The sequence below is a fragment of the Diadema setosum genome, chromosome 16, assembly GCF_964275005.1.
Source record: "Diadema setosum chromosome 16, eeDiaSeto1, whole genome shotgun sequence".
NCBI lineage: Eukaryota > Metazoa > Echinodermata > Echinoidea > Diadematoida > Diadematidae > Diadema > Diadema setosum.
Genome location: NC_092700.1, coordinates 8,223,665 through 8,244,657, shown reverse-complemented (window position 1 = coordinate 8,244,657; position 20,993 = coordinate 8,223,665). Strand labels below are relative to the sequence as shown.

At 38.5% G+C, this 20,993-nt stretch overlaps 1 protein-coding gene across 1 annotated transcript; it reads right to left on the bottom strand.

Annotated features, from left to right (window-relative positions):
* Nucleotides 1-2,448: 2,448 nt before the first annotated feature.
* Nucleotides 2,449-18,901, bottom strand: LOC140240250 (solute carrier organic anion transporter family member 4A1-like). Its single transcript, XM_072320039.1, has 11 exons — nt 18,620-18,901; nt 15,620-15,931; nt 14,241-14,439; nt 13,445-13,544; nt 12,550-12,671; nt 11,214-11,468; nt 9,924-10,119; nt 9,289-9,448; nt 8,345-8,514; nt 3,372-3,436; nt 2,449-2,762 (listed from the first exon to the last, which is right to left on the bottom strand). Exons 1-11 carry the CDS (start codon nt 18,899-18,901, stop codon nt 2,449-2,451), a joined length of 2,175 nt encoding a protein of 724 aa, XP_072176140.1.
* Nucleotides 18,902-20,993: the final 2,092 nt, after the last annotated feature.

The window sequence follows — 20,993 nt, the reverse complement described above, 5'->3', positions numbered from 1 at the left end:
TCTTCATGAGGATAAAGAGTACATTGCGTACACGTGAAGCATTTCACTCCACAAAAATATGATACATGCGCAATCCATACCATTATATTTACATATCTTTAAAAAAAAGTATCAGAATGATATCTTTCCTGAGCGATCACTGCAAGAACATGAAGAATGTAAATCTATGACACATAAAACGGAATATGCTTTGGCCAATAAAGATACAAAATGTACATCTTTTACTGCTTCTGTGTCTTAGCCATATATTTTCTTCAAACTTTGTACACTTAGGTTGGCCTTGGGGGGAAAAAGAAACCTCTTGGGGAAAAGGGTCTGGCTATGACAGGAAACTATTTGGCAGTACACAAACAACAAAAAGTAAGTGCGACTTTCAATGTATCAGGCAGTCGATAGTGGTACATGTAACTTCTTTAGTAGATAGGATGTGATTTCGGTTTTCTTGTTATTACAGTCTTTATTCTAACTTTCCCTTGATTTTGCTCTTGAAGCGTGTAAAATACACTACATAAACTGTGTCATTGTTTACACTGCTCCATCGATACTCTTGGAGTTAACTGCCCTCCTTTCTGAGTGTTTTATTTACCCTAGGTTATTTACAGTAGGTTAAGAAAATAAAAGAGCTTTCAAAAGGCGTCATGAATCTTTTTAAATCCTACTCCTTTCTCACAATATACAAATATACTTTCATTTTTGTGTGTGTGTGTGTGTCGATACTGGATTGGGGTCGTACAATGTCCCCATTTTAAACAGGAAACAACACGAATTGTATAATGTACACATTTAAAACTACCATTACAATCAGGATGAAATGGACAAAATAGTTTCCACATCTTTAGGTAATAAAGTGCTTGATAAAACAAAGAAGACGTACTTTATCTCACTTCAATAAAGATGTACTGTTTACTCGGTGACATTCTTTCGTTAGGTCACTTTTAAAATGCAGCAATTTTTGTACACACAGCCACAAACGTACAAACAATAATCACCTTATATAGGAACCTACACGTATTTACATGCATATGCAAATTATGCGTTCATGTATACATCATGCAAATAATGCATGACCTTCAATTCACTATACAAGTTTATTTGCAAGACAAATTCATGAACTTAACCTAACATAGTTTTATATTTGAGGGTTCCGGTAAAATAGAATTGCCTGAGGGTTAATTATGCATTTGGATATCACATTGGCTAGTAAAGTAAATAAGAACATAATACTATTTGTTGCAGCAGAAAAGGTGTATCTATAACCATCAATTTGTCAGGGCTGGGGAATTCAACGTGCAAGAAGCGAAGGTATAGTTCACGACCGTGACCTACATTGTATAATGAAATTGATGAATGTCACATGGCACCATTCGACCAATCATAAATCTTGTAATATAGCATAATATACTATAGTATTATACAGCTTATCCTTGTCCACAAGGCGACGGATGAATATACGCACGTAAATTCTGAACTGACTTATGAAATGAAATCACAGCCTCATCAGTGGGTCTGCCACCAATCACTATCAACCAACCGACGTCACGTGAGTATGCGATTTAGTAGGTACGTTTAGATATAGCATAATCAATAATATACTTTCCCGTTTAGTGTTAGGTTTGTGCGTTTATGGCTTCAGACGGGTCTGAGAGTTCAAAATACAGTAGTAATAGTACCAAAGTTAAAGGGATGGTACAGTATAGGTGGAGCTGAGGATTTGGCTTTTAACTTTTTGTGAGATACCAAGAAACCACTTATGAAATGGTACAGAGCATGCAATTCTAAGCGGAATTCAAAGTTTATTTGATGAAAATCGGTTTTGGAATGGCTGAGACATCCAAAAACAAAGTAAAAGGTCAAAGCGATCGTAATAAAATGTGGGTCCCACATTTTATTAGTATTGCTCTGTTTTGGGTCTCTCAGCCATTTCATAACCTATTTTCATCAAATAAACGTTGAATTCCTCTTGGAATTACATGCTCTTTCATATGTCAGAAGAGGTTTATCATTATCTCACCCAAAAATTTTAAAAACCTGAAGTTAGGTCTCAACCAAAACTATACGAGCCCTTTAAACTATTCGTATTTTCAGATGAATGATGTTGGTCATTAAATGTGAATTACTACGCATAATATTCAGGTGGGTGATTTTTGGTCAGTTATTATTTCACTTTTCTGGAATTCTCTAAATGGAGTGTTTGAAATTTGTGTTCAAAACTCAAAGAATTCAACTCTATGTAAAGAACATAAATCACCATAATGCAGTCTTTTCCTGGGTGGAAAAGATTTTTCTCCTCGGAAATAAACTCGTTGCATAGCTGTCAAGAGGCACTTGCCTGTATTTCGAGGTGAAAGGTGAAACGTTCTTCCAGATTGCGTGGCACAAGTGATATCAGCTCCTATATAGGGAGCACATTGGCTTAATACGCTCACTTTATGGAAGAAGATTGCATAGTTATATAGGCGTTGTAGCCTCAATCTTTGCGTCCCCGTTGATTACGTGGGCGCCATCGCCGATCCCATTTGCCGCCATTTCAGTCTTTTCCTCGTTGGTGGCGCCGTTCTCGCCGATGGGTTTGTAGGCGATGAGGGCGCCAACGAAAAAGACAAGCGACAGGATGCGCAGGCACACCGTCATAATGAGAGTGTAGGTGGCCAGGTTCCCGTTGTCGTACATCCAACACGTGCGACCGCCCTCGCAGTCTTCTTCCCAGATTAAACACGTGCTGTCAATGAGCAGACCGAATACGACGGGACCAGGAACCGTTCCTAATGTAGTGCGAAAGACACATGCATTATGGATCCATCTCAGCTCTGATTAAATTGTATTTTAAACTGCACTGCGGTCCTGTTTGCAAGCTCAAGTTATTTGTTGGGTTCAAACAGGCGGAGGAAGAGAGTAAAAAGAGAACGGAAGAGGTTGCCCTGATTAATTTGCCTTATGTTCACATCTTTTGTACATTTTGTGTAAATGTATCGTAGTAATGTACCAAAAAGTGAGGAGACTGGATTATACACGTTCACCTTTTAGCAGCCCCTCAATATTCATTACTAGTCTAATACTTGTTATATTTAATGCATTATCATTTTGACGTTTGTAATATGCATGAATATTGTTCGTAAATGAGAATGAAAACAGAATTGAATGAAGAAGCAAATGAATGAATTAATGAATTAAAGGATGTAGACAAGAAAAAAGTGATAATGAGAAGATGACGAAGAAGAAGAAAAAGAACCTGGAAAAAAGAATGTCATGGTGAAGAATGTTGCAGAATTTGGAGAAGATGAAAGCGAGAGAGAAACAGGGAGTATGTAGACTATATCGCAATAGGAACAGATATATAAAAGCGAGGTATTCAGACGTCATGTGTAACTCACCCAAGGCCCGATATAAAAGAGACTGTAAACCAAGGCCGAACGCTCTTTGTGAATGACCAACACACCTGCAGAAAGAAAAAAAAAAAGAAGAAAGTAATCCATGAAAAAAAAAGAAAAATACTTTCATGAAATCTCATCCTTTTGGTGTCCCCACAATCCGATTCCATCAAATGTTAAAGACAACTTTTACAGTCGGGGCGTTTAGTAATCATTATTTCTATTACAAGGCACTGTCGTAGAGGTCGGAGCCTATCTTAAAATCTCAGTCTATATCAGTCGATGTCATTTTTGTGTGCATGCTCTCATTAATGATAACGCTGATTATGATAACTACAGTAATGATGATAATAGTGCAGCTGTCATTTGTATGACGCACCTCTTGACCCCCGGGATAGGTGCGTCAAAGTACCAATGTGCGTCATACCTTTTAGGTACCATGACGTACCCTCCGTCACAAAAAGTGACCCACCTCTATGAGACATTGACGCAATAACCAGTCAAAATGGTGACGCACCTCTTCGTGAAAATGACTGACCCTTGACGCACATGTTATTCGCAGTACGTGCCAGACTGGAATGCTGCAGAGCTCTGTGTGCGCTCACGCAATTCGCTGCCTGCGAACTGTGTACACCGAACGGAACTTCGCCCGCGTGAATCCCTGTCGCCTACGGACCCTGCTGGATGTTTACTTCGATCGCCGTGGTACTGTATCCCCATGTTGTGGGCGGCTGGGGATCCGAGCGTTAGTATAGTAGCTTAGCTGCACACTAGTCCACTGTAGCCAGCTGCCACTACACTCCAGTACCCTGTTTCGATTCGAATCGGGGTAGAAGCGTTCCGTTGTGCAATGTCTGCTTCTTTTTCTCTTCTTCTTCATCCGCTTGTCCCTTGCCTCCCAAGTATGAAATGATTTTTAGAGTGTTGTGTGTGTTTTTCGTAACGTTATTGCATCATTTTTCTGCAAGGAAGAGGTGAGTTTCTGTTCGTGTATTGATGTGCACTGCAGTATGTGCAGGTGTAACTATACACAGCCCAGTCGCTGTACATGGTACGTCGCATAGCGTAACAGTGTCTGGTCGGGCTAGTGCAGGTGAAAAGCGTTCGAACTGTCTTTCCCCGAGTATCGTGGAAGCTCGATGTATTTCTCGGCCTATCAAAGGAGATCTCATACAACAGAATACTTATAACAAACTATTTTCCGGTCAAAATGAATTGATTTCCTCTGTTTTGTATCGTTTATTGACTTGATCCTAAGGATCTTGTCGCAATACCGAGTTTCCAATGTGTATTTATTTTCACCTTATTTTCGCGTAGCTTTCGGTGCTGTAAACTGTTGCTAGGGCCTAAGCCTACTACTAAACTTACCGTTCTCCACTGTCGTTTCTCACACATCGTTTGGTACGATTTCTTCCATTTTATATCACTTTATCCGTTCCCTTTATACTTTGAAGTATTTGACGTAATTCTTTCAAGTGTCTCGCACTGCTATTTTCGTAACGGCGATTTCTCCGCTTTGCTGCAATACTTTTTCGAATCGAAGCGACGAAGTTTGATACCAGCCGCTGTAGTGTGCCGTGTGTTGTCTTTTCTAAATATTTGTGTTGTTGGGAGGTGTTGATACTTTGTATTTGTTATTAATTTTTCTTAATGTTGATAGGAAAAGGCTAAAATGGTCTGAGTGATGTCTGATGGTGATGATGATAACTATGCTGGTGTAAAAAGACGGCTTACTGTGAATGCTGAGCGTACGTGCCGTTCGTTCCATTTTACTTTCCCTCTTATTCTTCTTTCCCCCTTTAATACTCTTCTTTTCCTTTCCAAGAATGATAAAAAAAAAAGAAATTACATACACCTCACAACAAAATAGAACCACGTGCTACCAACCTTCGTAAAGTTAAATCTAAATGTTCAATATCAGCAAAGAATAAGGGGAAAGCACGAATGACAATAAATTAGAGCGAAGAGATTGTTTTACATGCAGTCTCTTCGGCTCGAAGAAACTTGACACCCCACCCCTCTCCCCTTGTGGAAATTTCCACAAAAGCAGGTGCCACAGCCAGGTGCGTGCCAGACGAAAGAATGCGCGCGCTGGAATAAACAGCGTGTAAATATCATGGAAATATCGATCGAAGAACCAGCTCATTAGTTGAATTAAAGGAATCATTGCAAAGATATCGTGATTCTATAGAAAATTCTAGCCTTTCTTTTGGCGCATAGTAGGAAACATCAAACAGTCGAATATAATGTACTTGATCGAATATCTTATGTTCCCTGAACAATAAAAAAAAAGATCGATTAATCAGTCAATTAAAAATGCAACTGAGCCAGAAATATTTAAAAGGTCTCGTATGCCCAGAGAAATTCACTACGAGTAGGTTCAATGAGATGCAGTCATCACCTGGTTAGACAACAAAATCATGACAATTAATTTCAGTTCACGCTCATGATAACTGCTTATTACTTATCAAAGTTTTGGCTATCAACATTCGTTCGTAGGTGTTTTTTGTTTGTTTTGTATGTTTTTCCTCGTGAAAGACGTAATGATTTTTTCGTATCGAACGTAGACTGCATGTTTACCGTTTATCCAAACATTAGGCGCCTAGGCGTACTTTCTGAATATATTCAGAAATTTCTATCAACATTTTAAATATATTACAAGACTCCCAAATACCAGTTGAAAAAAATTAAGAAATCAAATTTTTTAGATATGAACAACAACAACAAAAAAAAAATGCGTAGGAAAAAACCACTTCAACCTCGAATGACTTCGAATTTCTCTAAACCGTTCCCTAGTTCATGGACATCCCATAGAAACGCGTGTTTTGATATACACGTTGCTATGGCAAACTATCTAGTTTCGCGAAACTACGGCCTGGCCACAGTAATTTTTTCCGTAACCTCCCGCCTCCCCTTCCCCGATTCGAAAACAGCTTGATTGAAGCCCCCGCTGCCTATTTAAACACGAACCTTATTAAACCCAAGTTAGGTACATGGTTTATATGGCTAGTGTTTAAATAGAATTTACTATTTTAAGTTAATGCAGGTTTTAATAGACTCTCAGTAATGTTAGTTCCATAATCGTTTGTATGTGTTTTGGGGCCTGGCCTCTGCCATGCCTCGCCTTCTGTATACGTATGTACGCGTGTACTGTATGTATACATGTACCACATGGTCGACATCACGCACGTGGTTTTGCTGCAGGTTCCACGGTCGACGGTCGATGCTACACTACATACAGTGAATGCGATTGAAGGATAGCGAGCTTCGCGATGCCGCGGGCTGTATGTGATGATTTTAATCACAAATCGTGTTTGGTAGTGTGGTTTTGGAGCAAATTTGTACTCAAACTTTCTGAAAAGACCTTTAGTCTGACATCAGATAGAAAAAGAAGACATCCGAGAATGAAGTGAGTATCAGTATGTTATAATAAAACTGATTGAAAATTGTGTCATTTTCGCGTTTCCAGGAGCCGGTGAATTCGGCCGACTCGCGATCGCGAGTTTGTTTTATTCTGTTACGGAGGGATACCATGCCCCATGCAAGAAGCCTCGCAAAATTACATGACGGTCCCATTAACGAACCTTTTGACACACTCTGGTTAAATGACCGACTATGACGCACATAATGGGTCAGTATTGTGACGGACATTTTGCTCCCGTGACGGCACCACGCGTCATCAAATTGGTGGTACTTGACGCGACCATGACGCACATTTCCCGGGGGTCAAGAGGTGCGTCATACAAATGACAGCTGCATAGTAACAGTACTATTTTCATCGTCATCATTGTTATCAGTGAATGACAGAGATCAGTGCTGATAGTCGTAATAGTAACGACAACAGTAATGATGTATAATAGAAACGATACTTTTGGTATTAAAGAAATCATTCATTCTTTTCTGAATTGAAGCTTGCATTTTAAAAAAGGCAAGATGTTCAAAACTAGTTTAAAATTGAAAATTTTACTGATACTAATGCCATACTGATACATCAGGTAAAAGAAGTGGATTTGAATTTTTCCAAGCTGTAAACAACAGATGGCTTTAATGTAAACAGATATGGACCAGTGGGTAACATTTTTAGATGGTAATTGGAATACAGCCAATGAAATTGTAAAGTTCTCAGACCAATTCTACACTAATAATGATTTATGTTGTAATTAAATTGACAGCATTGTGTAGTCTGCACTCTTGTAAAGTACACGAGATAAAATTCGCAATGGCTTTTAGAACATTAATTTTGATAAATATTGCCTAAATGTGGCGTCCGTCCTGCCAATCTACGGTTGATATGAACCAATTTTAGAAGACATTATAAGAGTTGCCCAATCATTGTGGATGTTTGTCATAAACTATGATCATTTGGAATTAGCCTGACCAAGGGAGTACTAGGCGAGTTTTTTTTTTTTTTTTTTTTAATTTGTTTTTTTTTTTTTTTTTTTTTTTTTAAGTCACGACAAAACAGAACCAGCGGTAAAGGCCGGGGAAAAAAATCAGGGATGAAAATGTCGGGGATACATGTCAGAGGTAGAAATGTCCGGGGTAAATATGTCCCAGATAAAACTGTCAAGAGTAAACAAAAGTCGGGTGTAAAAGATTCACGGGTAAAAATGTCACGGGTGATGATAATAAAGAGGACCTACGCGGTCCCATGACTTACGGTTTTTCATGCAGTGCACTGCATAGGTACCCTACGGACAATCATTTTATTATTTTTTCTTTTGATTCCTGCCCTTTGTACTATAAGAATTACCGAAGGACACTCCCAGAAGAAGTGAGAGCGGATGAATATTGGCAGCCTTGAAACAAGACTTATGATCTGAAATACTGATATTCGTTTTATACTTTGATAATGACGTCTGCGTTGAAGATTAATTTTCCAAGATTTTAACCCGTTGCCCATAAGACTCTTTAATCCTTTTAAACTCTGCTTGAAACCTGCACTTTTCCCGGCCGTAAAGAGTTAACTCACTTACCTGAGTGTTGCTGTTAACGATGGCACAATGGCAAAGAAAGTGCTGGTTAGCATGATGAATAGAACCACGAGGAATACGGTCTGCTGGGGGCAGGCGTAATCACATTTTCCGCTCTTGGCTGAGGTGGTCTCGTTCGCAATTCCCGCTATGCATCTACAGTCAGAGTATGTCTGGATAGGTCACGGGGAGAGTGATGTCATAGAAAGATGGACAGTAGAGCATTAAAGGCAATGAGAGAGAGAGAGAGAGAGACAGACAGAGATTGAAACCTTCTTGACTAATGTTGTTTCATTGCTCTATCTATATTCCGTCTGGTTGACAGTTTCACTTCAGGTATGTAATGTATGTTTGTTTTTCTCTTGCTATCATGCAATGTATTGCATTACGGTTATTGCTTTTTATCTAAATATCTAAGTATCAAAAACATCTGGATACAGTTACAATAAATCTTAACTATACTTGAAATTCTTTCTTAGTGTAACATACTGGCGTCGTAAACTCGTTTTAGACTTCAAGTTTTGGCGGTTCCCTAAGCAGGCGCAGTTATTATTGGTTATAATTATACAAGGCAAACTTTCTGGTTGTAGCACTGGAGGGGACTTGTTCCCAAGATGTTCATGACGTGTGCGGGGCAGAAAACTAGTCTGTTCGTGCTGGTTCTTTGATCTTGAAGAGCAACACAAAAACAAGAACAAAATACTGATTACAGATATCCTGCCTATTTAAACCTTCGAAACATAAAAAGGAAACCTGTATTAGCGAAAAAACAAAAGTAAAAACAAAAGCAAAAACAAAAGCAAAAATTACGTCAACACACAACTTAGTATTGCAATTAACAATGATCTATCATTAATTTGCTAGTAGCCAGTAGAACGTCTGTTTTCTTTTGTTTTACTTTGCTTTGCTTCGCTCTGCTTTGCTCTGCTTTGCTCTTTTTCACTCACATTGACATCGTCGATTTCCTCCATCTGAAGACAGCCGGCGTGGCAGGGCGAGAAATAAAGGATGTCATCACTCCCGCACACCGGGTCATAGTTGTCTTGGCATTGGCAGTCGACGTTACACGCTGCCGTCACGTTCGCCTCATCCATCGTGTACTCGCTCCTATTGCAGTGTGGGGAGGAGAAGTCGGACATAATGACTGTGAATCTCCTGAAGACTTAACTTTTAATAAACCCCAATCTCTGAATTTGTGTGCTTTACGCGCTTCAAAGCAGTTACAATGAATTGGAAGCTTTACCGGTTGATTCACGATTATTTATGATAGACTTGTTTATTGGTATAGTGTAATCCATTGATTTTATCAGCTTAAAGACTTGGTAACGAGCTATTCTACGTATATCTATCCCTAGTAAATATATATATTTCGACACGGTGTGGATACGCTGTTCCTTTGGTATCATAGGCTCTATAAAACAAAATAATCACATTAGTAAAACTGTCAATGTACTTTGCTTTTAAAACAACAACAAAACATTGTTCAATTCATGCCGATTTGACACATTGGTGATTGAGTTCAGAGTACGGCTTCAATCGCAGATTCGACGTCTGAACCGGGCTCGGGATTCGGTTTACTTACTTGCCGTCGTAGGTGACGGTAACACCGGCGAAGTTGATGTTGGGGCAGCTGGTGAGGAAAATGAGGAGGGAGAGGAGCGAGACGGTGAGGCAGACGATGCAAAACTTTACCATGCCCCGGAAGTCGAGTTTGAGGCATCGTACCAGAAGTCCGCCCACGAGGCATCCAATGAGACTCGCGGGAATGACCTGTATACCTGTTTAAAATAGACCGTATAAATCCAAAAATGTCGGCTTGAAAGAACGAGAAAGAATGCATGATTTTCATTTTCTCGCAAAGAAAATTTATTCACATAGAAACATTCAGGTACATAAATGACACATTTATGTACCCGATACATAGCATGGATACATAACATGGATAACATGATTTGACAGACAGCTCCAAACGATCTATATACAGAAATAAGAACAAGATTCCAGCTAATGTTGGATACATCACTTTTTTTTTCTAACATGCAATTATCTATTTTCTTTGTTTGCTTAAGAATATGACAAATGAAAAAGAAATCTAGCGATTTGTGTTTCTTTCTGGCAAAGAGAGAGAGAGAGAGAGGAAGTATAGTTTACACACAGAAAACAATATTGCAAATTTAAAGTTTTCTATAGAGTCCAGTACAAGGGTACTTTTAGTAAAATCTGAATTTAATTCTTTAACACCATTTAATGTATTTTGAGAAATAGATATTTTTGTAACAAGAAATGCATGATGCATCAATTATAAAACAAATTAGAAAAAAAAATATCATCATACCAGAAGGTACAATAGGTGTAGATGAAGGAATGAAAATGGGTCGCTTCTTAACTTTAGGTATGCATAAGTTGTGGAAAAGGAAGAATATTTGTTTTGAATTTTCTTGTAAGAAAACAATTGCAAAATCTTGCAAAAATAGCTAGTGTCAATAGTAAATATAGGCCTATATAGTGACGATGATTATAAAAGCCCCTATCAATTGTCTATGCTTTAGAACACCTCTGAAGAAAAGAAAATGAGGCGGGGTCATATGGCAGTGCGTAGGATTTTCCCCTTTTTTTAGGGGGAAACATGATGTTTAATATGATGGAGAACACGCGAGCGATGGAGAGCAGCGAAAGAGGTGGATGTTGGAGGGGGATCCCAATCTCACAAGAGGGAGTTTTTAACCATGGGTAGGGTAAGCCAACCTCCCCCCCCCCCCCCAAAAAAAAAAAAAAAAAAACCAAACAAACAAACAAACAAACAAACAAAACAAAACAAAACAAAACAAAAACACACACACAAAAAAAAAACAATTAGAAATGCAACTCTTACCGGCGATGAGTGCGGCAGTGCCCGAGGTGAAGTTAAACTGGGACTCGAGATACTTGGGGCCAAAAACAGCAATGCTGGCCAGGATGAACCACTCGGTAATGGCGGCTCCATTCAGACACATAAAGGGGATGTTCTTCAGCAGTGTCCATACAGCGCGCGGGAAGTCCATCAACTTGTTGCCGAAGCCGGCCCGGGCGGAGAAGTCTGATCCTGCTTGAGCGTCTCCCTTGCGTTCTCGCTTGAGAGCCTTCGAGCCTTCGCGGAGAACAGGGAAAGTATCGAAAAAGGGATAGGGGTTTAGGACGGTGTGTGTGGGTGTATATGTGTGTGTGTTTGCATGTGTTGTCAATTGAGCCAAAACTGATTGAACATTACCAAAATTATTATTATATAATGTTCTTCCTATTATTCATCTCAAATTAAAGTAAATTTGTTTACAATTACAATCAATTGACCGATATTCGACTTTTGAAGTTGCTGCTGTACAACATACTCTTTATAAAGCGCAGAACCTAAGTACGTGCATTCTTCCGTGCTGCGAAATATCCTAAAATGATGAACAATAGTGTACAATGACATAAATTGAAAGGATGTGATTTAAGTCTAGATTCAAAGTCTACTAATTTGGGGGTTTCCTGATTCATTATGATAATCAGATAATGGCATAAGTTATTTCACAGTTTGGGGGACTACGCAGACAAATGCTCTTCCTCGTAATCTATTTTGAACAGGATGTAAAGATTTGTTTGAAAAGAGTATATTTAGAACTCTGTAGGTCATGGTAATTTTGTTATAGGTAGTGATAATCTTGTAATATATCTAGGGGGATTGATCATTGTATAGTATCTATAATACGTGTAATACCTAAATTGTTCATACATATTTCGTCATCATTATATTAAGTTTAATGTTTTCTGCGAAATATTTGCACTTCTAATTCAGGCTCAGCAAAATTCGACTCTGTGGCCCGAATTCACGAAGGTGGTACAAATGAAACCATGGTTTAAACCATGGACAAAAACCATGCAGCGCCAAGTGTCGCACGGAATATTTCGTTACAAAATTGGTCATTTCGTCGACAAAATGACCGTTTCGTTAACGAAATTATCATTTCGTGGACGAAATGTTCATTTAATTACAAAATGTTGTCATTTCGTTACAAAATAATTTCATCGAAAAAATGACCAATTTCGTAACGAAATATTCCATGCGACACTTGGCGCTCCATGGTTTTTGTCCATGGTTTAACCATAGTTACATTTCTACCACCTTCATGAATTCGGGCCTGTCTGTCTCGTTTTATTAGGACGTGATTCGTGACAAGGATGAGTGTTACCTGGCAACGACCTGGAGAAACCCAAGATCGGGATGACGACAAGAAGACAGAAGAAAGCGGAGACAAAGAATCCCATCCACCAACCTCCGACCCACAGTGGACTCTCTGGGGTTAAACCAACGCTGTCGGGATAGAAATAATGGCGTTACATACAGCAAAGCATGGCCTGACATAGTTTTGCGCAGCATAACTTAACTTAACATAACACAACAAAACATAACATAACATATCAAAACATAACAACGAAACATTATATTTACATAACATGACATGACATAACATATAACATAACATATCATAACATAAGATATCATAACATAACTTAACATAACATATCATAGCATAACAACATAACATAACATAACATGACATAACATAACATAACATAACGATCATTGCAAAATAACTAACGTATACCCGATATCTATAGCGCCCTTTCATCATATAAGTTCATAATATGATACATTTCCAGACAAATGCTGATTAAACTTTTTGATATATAACAAAATAATATATATATATATATATTATAAAGTTTATAAAAGTAAACAAATAATAATGATACATTTTTATTTGGCGGAAACAGACAATGCTTCATACATTTGTAAGAGTCTTGCAGGTGAGAAATTTATTTCCTTAAATCAAATTTTTGGGTAAATATCATAGAGGAGTCTGAATAAGGATTATCGACTATTGAGAAATTAAAAACGGAAGGAAAGGCACACCGGAGCTAAACAAGTTTACATCCATGATCTCTCAGTTTTGAAAATCAGTAATACGAGTTAAATGTGGGGCACAGAGAAAAGGGGACAATAATGTAATTATGTAATTATTGTAAAAAATCCGTAATTTCAGAAAAACGTATGTTTCGTTGTTACTCCATGGTCATACTTACTCCGCGGGGTCTACTTGAACGTCCGTGTAGAACGAGAGAAAAACTCCTCCTAAAACATAACCAAATGCTGGTCCGACGGTTGACATAGCCTGGAAAATCCCTGCAAGTGCGAGCAATGATGATGATGACAATGTGAATAAACGGTATACTATGTCAACAGTGAATGACAGTGTTAAGAATTAACAATCAACAACAAATAATGATAATGTTAACAATAAGCAATAGATAATATTGTTAAGAGTACCTTAATGATAACGTTAGGAATAAACAAAAAATAATGTTAATCGTAATGAACGGTTCAACAATGAAACTGTTTAGGCAAAAATCAACATCACAATGACCAGATAAAATCCAAAGCTGACCCCCTCCCCCTCCGCCCCACACACGCAAACTTTAACTGCAACAATCCAAGATGATTGAAAGGACCTAATTATCCTTAGAGCAATCCAAAACCCAACGAGTAAATAATGTGGATTGAGTGAAAACAGCAAACTGAAAGTTGCGGAAATCGATGCAAACGTTATGTTATTTTTAAAGTTTCGGCTTTGGAACCGCTGGATGAGGAGACTACTAGAGGTTATGACGTAAGTATGGACAATCAATATAAGAAAATATGAAGGGAATTCCACAAAAATTCACTCTTCTACCATAATGAAAGAGCACTTGACTATTCAAACCGCTCTCAGAAAACAGGGGGGAAGATAATTATATTGCTACTCTTAACATATGTCAATATCAAGTTGATGTAATGTGTAATTTTCATGAAAAATGAATTTTTCGTTTGTTGGCCACTTACCAATGTAGACAGCTAACACCTTGGGTTTCACGTTGTCGTCCATGTACGTCACCCCGAGGGTGTACAGGGGTGACGCCCCGAGGCCGTGCAGCACCTGAGCCGCTACAAACACCCAATAGTAGTTACTTAGACTTGTCTCACCCTCCTCACAAGGGTCGGTCCCGTTGCCATTAACATTGCACGTTAGTATCTCCGTATCCTGAATGGGCGGGAAATAATGAGTGAAATACATCTAGAATTAGACAAATTGGGAGTTTGAATTTCTTTTGGTTGGCATTGGAGTCACTGTCGATCATACTTAACAGAAACAAATGAATACCCAGGTATAATGATGCAGTCAACCTTGATCGCCTTCAACGAATGCAAAGTGACTGCAGGAAATTCTTCGACTAACGCAAATTTCGACTAACGTAATAAAATTAAAGCATATTATGTCCATCTGCATGGGGTTGAATTATTCGCCCTTTTGTCTTTATTTCTGCAAAAAAAAAAAAAAGTATTTTTTTGTGGCTGAAAAAATGCAGCATTCACATCAGATCAAATTTGAAAAACAAAACCAAAGCGGTTAAACATAAAAAAAAATAATGTTTGAAATGTCTTATTACCATTGAGGAATTTGTAGGTTCTATTTGAAAGTAAAGTTGTTGATAATCCTGTTCGATTAAAAGAAATTGTATTTGTGTGTTTCCTCTTTTCTCTCTTTCTCCCTTTTGTCTATATCTTTCTTCCTCTTTGTCGGTCAAATTTTGACGGCACGTCGACATTCAAAGGATTGAAACAACTCCCCCCCCCCCCCACCCCGCCCGCATCCTCGATCCCCCACATGTCGGGGAGGAAGACCCTTGATGCACAAGTCAACTTACAGTGGCCCCCTGTTTACCAACATGGAAAAAAAAACTGCTGTGAAAGTGGTCCGAGAATTGAGCTGCTACATGCAACTGCTTCGATGTCGTCATTAGGCTTTTGTTGGGTAAAGGCTTGCTTCGGAGCCGGCTGCAGCCTTTTATGCACACAAGCAGGGTCCTTATACCTCCATTCTACAGAGATTTTCGCTCATCGGTCACTCATTGGAAGCAGAGTTTATTGCTTCCGGCCAACCACCGAAATGAATCGGATCACTGTCCGATGAATCCGACTCGTGTTGGTCGACTATCAGGTCAGTATCAGACATGTCGGGCTGTGATCCGATGAGGCAAGATCGTACGATGAGGATTACGACATGTCACCGTCTGACACTGACCTGCTAGTCGACCAACCAAGTCGGATTCATCAGACTGCGATCCGATATACATCGGTGGCTGGCCGGAAGCAGCAAAGTTTGCTTCCGTTAATTGACCGATGATTAAAGATCTCTGTGGAATGGGGGTATTAGACGGTACCTGACGCGGCGAATAGTAGTCTGTGGCAAAATGCGGAAGGGTGAAGAGCAGCGAGCCCATGGCGAAGATGAAGGCTCCCGTACCGATCCAGCGCGGCTTGTGACTCTTCTCGCCCAAGTACGTGACGAAGACGACGACGATCATGACGGAGAAGTCGTAGCAGCTGGAGATGAAGCCGCTGCGGACGCTGGTCAGACCAAAGCGGCGTTCCAGCGTGGTCGTCACCACGTAGACGATGCCATTGACGGTCATGCCTTGGGCGACGGCAAAGACGCAGAGAAAGAAAAGGTAGCCCTTGGGATTGTGACAGAACTGCCAGACAAAGAATAAACGTAGAAATAATAATAATAATAATAATAATAATAATAATAATAATAATAATAATAATAATTATAAATAATAATAATAATAATAATAATTATAATAATAATAATAATAATAATAATAATAATGATAATAATAACAATAATAATGATAATAATAACAATAATAGCAATGATAATAAAATCAACTGTAATAATAATGACAATAACAACAAGTTTTTTCAAAGCGCATTTCAGACTTGAATAGCATATCAATACAATAACAATACAAATTACAATGTTATACAAAATATTCCACTGAAAATTACAATACAAATCATTATACCATGAACCTTCCACGGCTCTTTAACATACACATAACAGCTCAAAGTTATACATAAATCTGACATAGTTACATAGATGAAATCAAATTTGATAATTTGATAAACATCTGCTATTTGATTTAATTTCGAGAAATGGACCCACAAATATGTTTGAAAGTGTGGTATTTTTGTCAGTGTTTCGTCGTCGGTTTGATCATGGGATAAGAATTGTCTTGATTACAAGAAAACTTGTATATTATGGTGTTCAAACCGAATGTTGAATTTTCTTTACTGTAAGAATATCAATCTAGAGAGTCTTAAAAACATGCTATTCAGTGACATTCAATGCTCATAACATGGTTTTATCATTAACTACATTCACAAGTAAAAATAATGGCACACATGCATACTTTTATTATTATGGTTATCATTGGTGCGAATGAAGAAACATGCAATGTGTACGCATGTATTTTATAATGAGCGTCGTTTTGTATTCATTTCAGTGTTTTCAGCTAGATTATTAATATAGCCTTGCATTACTTTCAGCATCTACGGCATGAAGTTTATCTTTCTGGACTTATTGTCCACCATCTGGAAGCGGCAGTGGATTTAAGCGCAAAAATGGCCTAGATAATATGAATTGAATACACGCAAATGAGCGCGCACGTGTATTGCGTGCGTCAGCCCGTGCGTGTCTGGGTGCTTTGTGTGCGTGTTCATTATTTTCTTTCGCTACTCAAAACCTAGGCTGAGCAAGTTATACGAAATATGTGTCACTTGTGTCTGTTTTGGGCGTCACAGATATAGTATGAACTGAATGATTTGTATTGTGAGGCCCGAATTCACGAAGGTGGTACAAATGAAACCATGGTTTAAACCATGGAAAAAACCATGGAATGCCAAGTGTTGCATGCGATATTTCGCTACGAAATCAGTCATTTCGTCGATGAAATGATTATTTTGTAAAGAAATGATAACATTTTGTAACTAACTGAACATTTCGTTCACGAAATGATAATTTCGTTAACGAAACAGTCATTTTGTCGACGAAATGACCAATTTCGTAACGAAATATTCTGTTTGACACTTGGCGCTCCATGGTTTTTGTCCATGGTTTAGACCATGGTTTTGTTTAAACCACCTTCGTGAATTCGGGCCTAGGTGTTTCGAAAAGTCTCTGCTATAGTTTAAGCGGTACTTCAACCAGTAATGTGTTTACCATCTTATCAGATAATTTGGGCAAACGACCCGTTGCGAACACACCAAGTGTAAACTCAAGTTTGAGTAATCTTATCAGGGACGCAATTGAATTGAAGGTTTGCTTCAAAAGTGGTACATAGGATGCAACAAGAACTCAGCATTCGAACTGAAGAAATTGAATGCATGATCTACATGTGGAGAAAAAGAAAACCGTAAAAAGGGACAGGTTCATTCACTAGGTGATTTGAATAATGTTAGTTGCCGGACAAAGCTGGGGGCCGTTGCATAAAAGTTACAATTAGGGTAACTTTGCCATCCAATGGTAACTTCCATGGAATTCTTGATTTTGATTGGCTGTTGAGTATTGTTACCATGGCAGTTACCATTGGATGACAAAGTTACTATAATTGTAACTTTTATGCAACGGGCCCCAGGATTCTCTCGTAGCAAACGTCTTTGCTGTCATACTGTTGTAGATTAGAGAATTGCGAGTAGGCCTCCAATGTATTCACAAATCTGCATCGTCCCCTTAACGAGAGGCGTTATACTCATGTTAAAAGGAAATACCACTCATCAGATGTTTCCTTTTTGAAATTGTGGGGGGGGGGGTATGGTTAAAGAGTATTCCGAATAAATACACTCTAAAAACATCCTGGTCAGTCTGACCCGGAAAAGGGTCTGTTGGGGTCACACTCAGTTCCGGGTCAGAAATGACAAGGAATGGAGTCAGATATGACCCATTCAGAGTCATGAATTGGGTCAGGGTGAACCCATTCTGGGTCTTCATGACCAAATTCCAAGTCATTTTTACCTGGAACAGAGTGTGACCCCAACGGACCCTTTTCCGGGTCAGTTCTGACCCGGATGTTTTAGAATGTATGAACACGATGAGCTGTTAAAAAGAAAAATAAAATAACAATCTGTACCCCAATTCTGTGAGCCTCGAAATACTACCAACTCACCGTCCTCTTCTTGGAATATCTCACTTTACCTAAATCCAAACGTCAGCGATTGGTGTAACAATGACAGTTTGGTATTATGAGATTATTGATAAAGTCCCTCTTCGATGGCTGCTTTCAAACCGAGTTGGCAGGTTAGTTCCAACTCCGTAGGCCTTGGTTTTTATTTTTGCTTTCATTTGATAAATTGTGTTTACCCCGGATCGAACTTCTCACCTGAATGAACCCCGGTCTAATCCCGAACCATCCGCACTTTGGGTTGTCGTCATCGAGTTCGTCGACTTCGTCGACCACTTTGCCGTTGACATCCGACGCGTCGACATCGGCAAAACCGTTTAACGTCGACTTATCCTTGTCTCCATCCTTCTCCTTTTTCTCTTCCTCGTTTTTCTTGTCGTCCTCATCGAGGTCGACTTCGAAATACGCGTTGTCGACTCCTTTCTTCTCATTGCCGTGTTCGTCGTCGGATAAGATTGTCTGCGTCCCGTGCGAGTCCATTGTAAGCCAACTGACCCCTTCAGATGTATAAAAACCTGCGCTATAGTCTGACCTGTGATGTGATATACGTAAAATAAGTACACAAAGCAAGTACGGTTAACCATGAAGGCCTTGCTCTTTGTATTTTGTAAATGAACAATCTAAAAAATATATGAACAAGCAGAATAACAAGAGGTTACACTTCGATCAACGAATTATAGAGATTAAAGAGGCAAGATTGCTTCTCATCGACAAAGGCAACGTGTCAAACTACGTTAAATATGCTAAAGATCGTACACTTTAATACTGTCGATAACAACGTCATGCTCAATATTTCCTTACTACAACTTGTCTTTGAATGATAACCGCGAGAGTGGACTAATATTTTTTTTTGATTTCATGATCACAGCTCTACAGTTTGGATGCCCGATGTAACAAACTCATCGAGTCCAATTCAACATTTTCTTTTTGTGCTGTAGTATATTGACGCGCTGATATTCGCAGGAGAAATAATGACAATTATAGGTAATTATTATGATGAAAATAATACGGCAATAACAATGATGATATCAATAAAGATAGCTCATGATAATAAATAATGGTAGGAATAGTCATGATAATGATGATAACACTTCAATGATCGAAATAGTAGCTGTAATTTTTGTTTTATGTAAAATTCATTTTTAACATTACTATTGTTGTTATCATTCTGTTGATAACAACAATAACACTGACAATACAACAATATCAAAATAATACTACCACGAATGATGATAATGATAAGGATAATGCTAATGATTATTCACCTGCAGTGTGAGCACTGCTCTACCAAAGGCTCATGCTATCATTATTACCCCCAGCATAATACCAGCTACTTATTGGTAGACTTCGGTTATCATGGTTATAGTGAACATTGAGGAAAACGCCTTCTCTGATGAGTGAATCGAAACACAGGGACATTTCGTTTGAAATCCACAACGCCCCTGTGCTTCGACCACTTGCTTTGCAAAGTATAATCACCAAAATCGCTCGACCTCATTTAACAACTCTGGGATGTTATGAAGATTTGTGGTTGCTCAGTTAGTTTTCTTTTTCGTTACGTATTATGTAAATGCACTCTATATACTTCTGAGGTGTTTTAACACATGATAACGCGCTATTGTATGTAGCATTCTAGTCTATTTGACTCTTTCAGACTGACCTCGCAAAAATATACACTGACAAGAGTATTGTGTGAATCTATCATGTCATGTAAATAGGGCCTACATTAGTCTCATCTGTTTGGTTCTTTTTTTTTTCTTTTCTTTTTCCGACGATTCGATATATCTTCCTATGCAGACTGACGGCGAACTGTGTAACATGGCGATAAAGTTCAACCTCTTCAATAAGTAACCAAATGCGTTATTTGCATCATATACATTGCAAAGGATGGTTTGGGGTTTTTCTTGTCTTATCGCAGAGGGTTCGATAGGGTTATCAATACTTGTTTATTGCCAGTTTGCCCCCAGCCCAAGCCTGCTCCACATAAGTAATGAGGCTTGTGGTTGCTCTCGTATGACTTGGGCGTTTAATTACAAAGGGTGTGCGCACAGGATGTGCATGTCGTTTTGTTTAGATCCATTGGGTGGAGATTCCAATGAAAACTGATAATTCTGCACTGACATGTCTGACAAATAGTTAATCATTGCCGCTTTATAGGAATATATCTTAATTTAGATTTTGTACTTTTTTTCTGCAGCTGTTTGACAATAGCATTGACAATAAACCAAAGAATCATTGCAATATTATTGGTGATACGATCATTATTCGAATAACGTATCTATATATATCGAAAATGTTTATAGGAAACCCTACTGACTCTTGTTTCTAACTCAAACTTGAGATTTGAGCACTCACACGTACGCACACACGCACACACACACACACACACACATATATGTATGTATATATATATATATATATATATATATATATGTACATATACAGTATAATCCTTTCATCGCTTTTTGCGTTTGTTTGTTGTTTGGTTGTCTTTATTGTTCCATATTTCACGTTTTAACTTGTAAACCAACATAACGAGAAATTAAATGAGTGAATTGTCGAATACAGCAAA

Coding starts and splice junctions, on each gene's coding strand:
- LOC140240250 (XM_072320039.1), bottom strand. CDS start 18,901: ATGGACTCGCACGGGACGCAGACAATCTTATCCGACGACGAACACGGC. Junction 13,545..14,240: donor GGTGTTAGCTGTCTACATTG/GTAAGTGGCCAA, acceptor TCGCACTTGCAG/GGATTTTCCAGGCTATGTCA. Junction 10,120..11,213: donor CACTGCCGCACTCATCGCCG/GTAAGAGTTGCA, acceptor TATTTTAAACAG/GTATACAGGTCATTCCCGCG.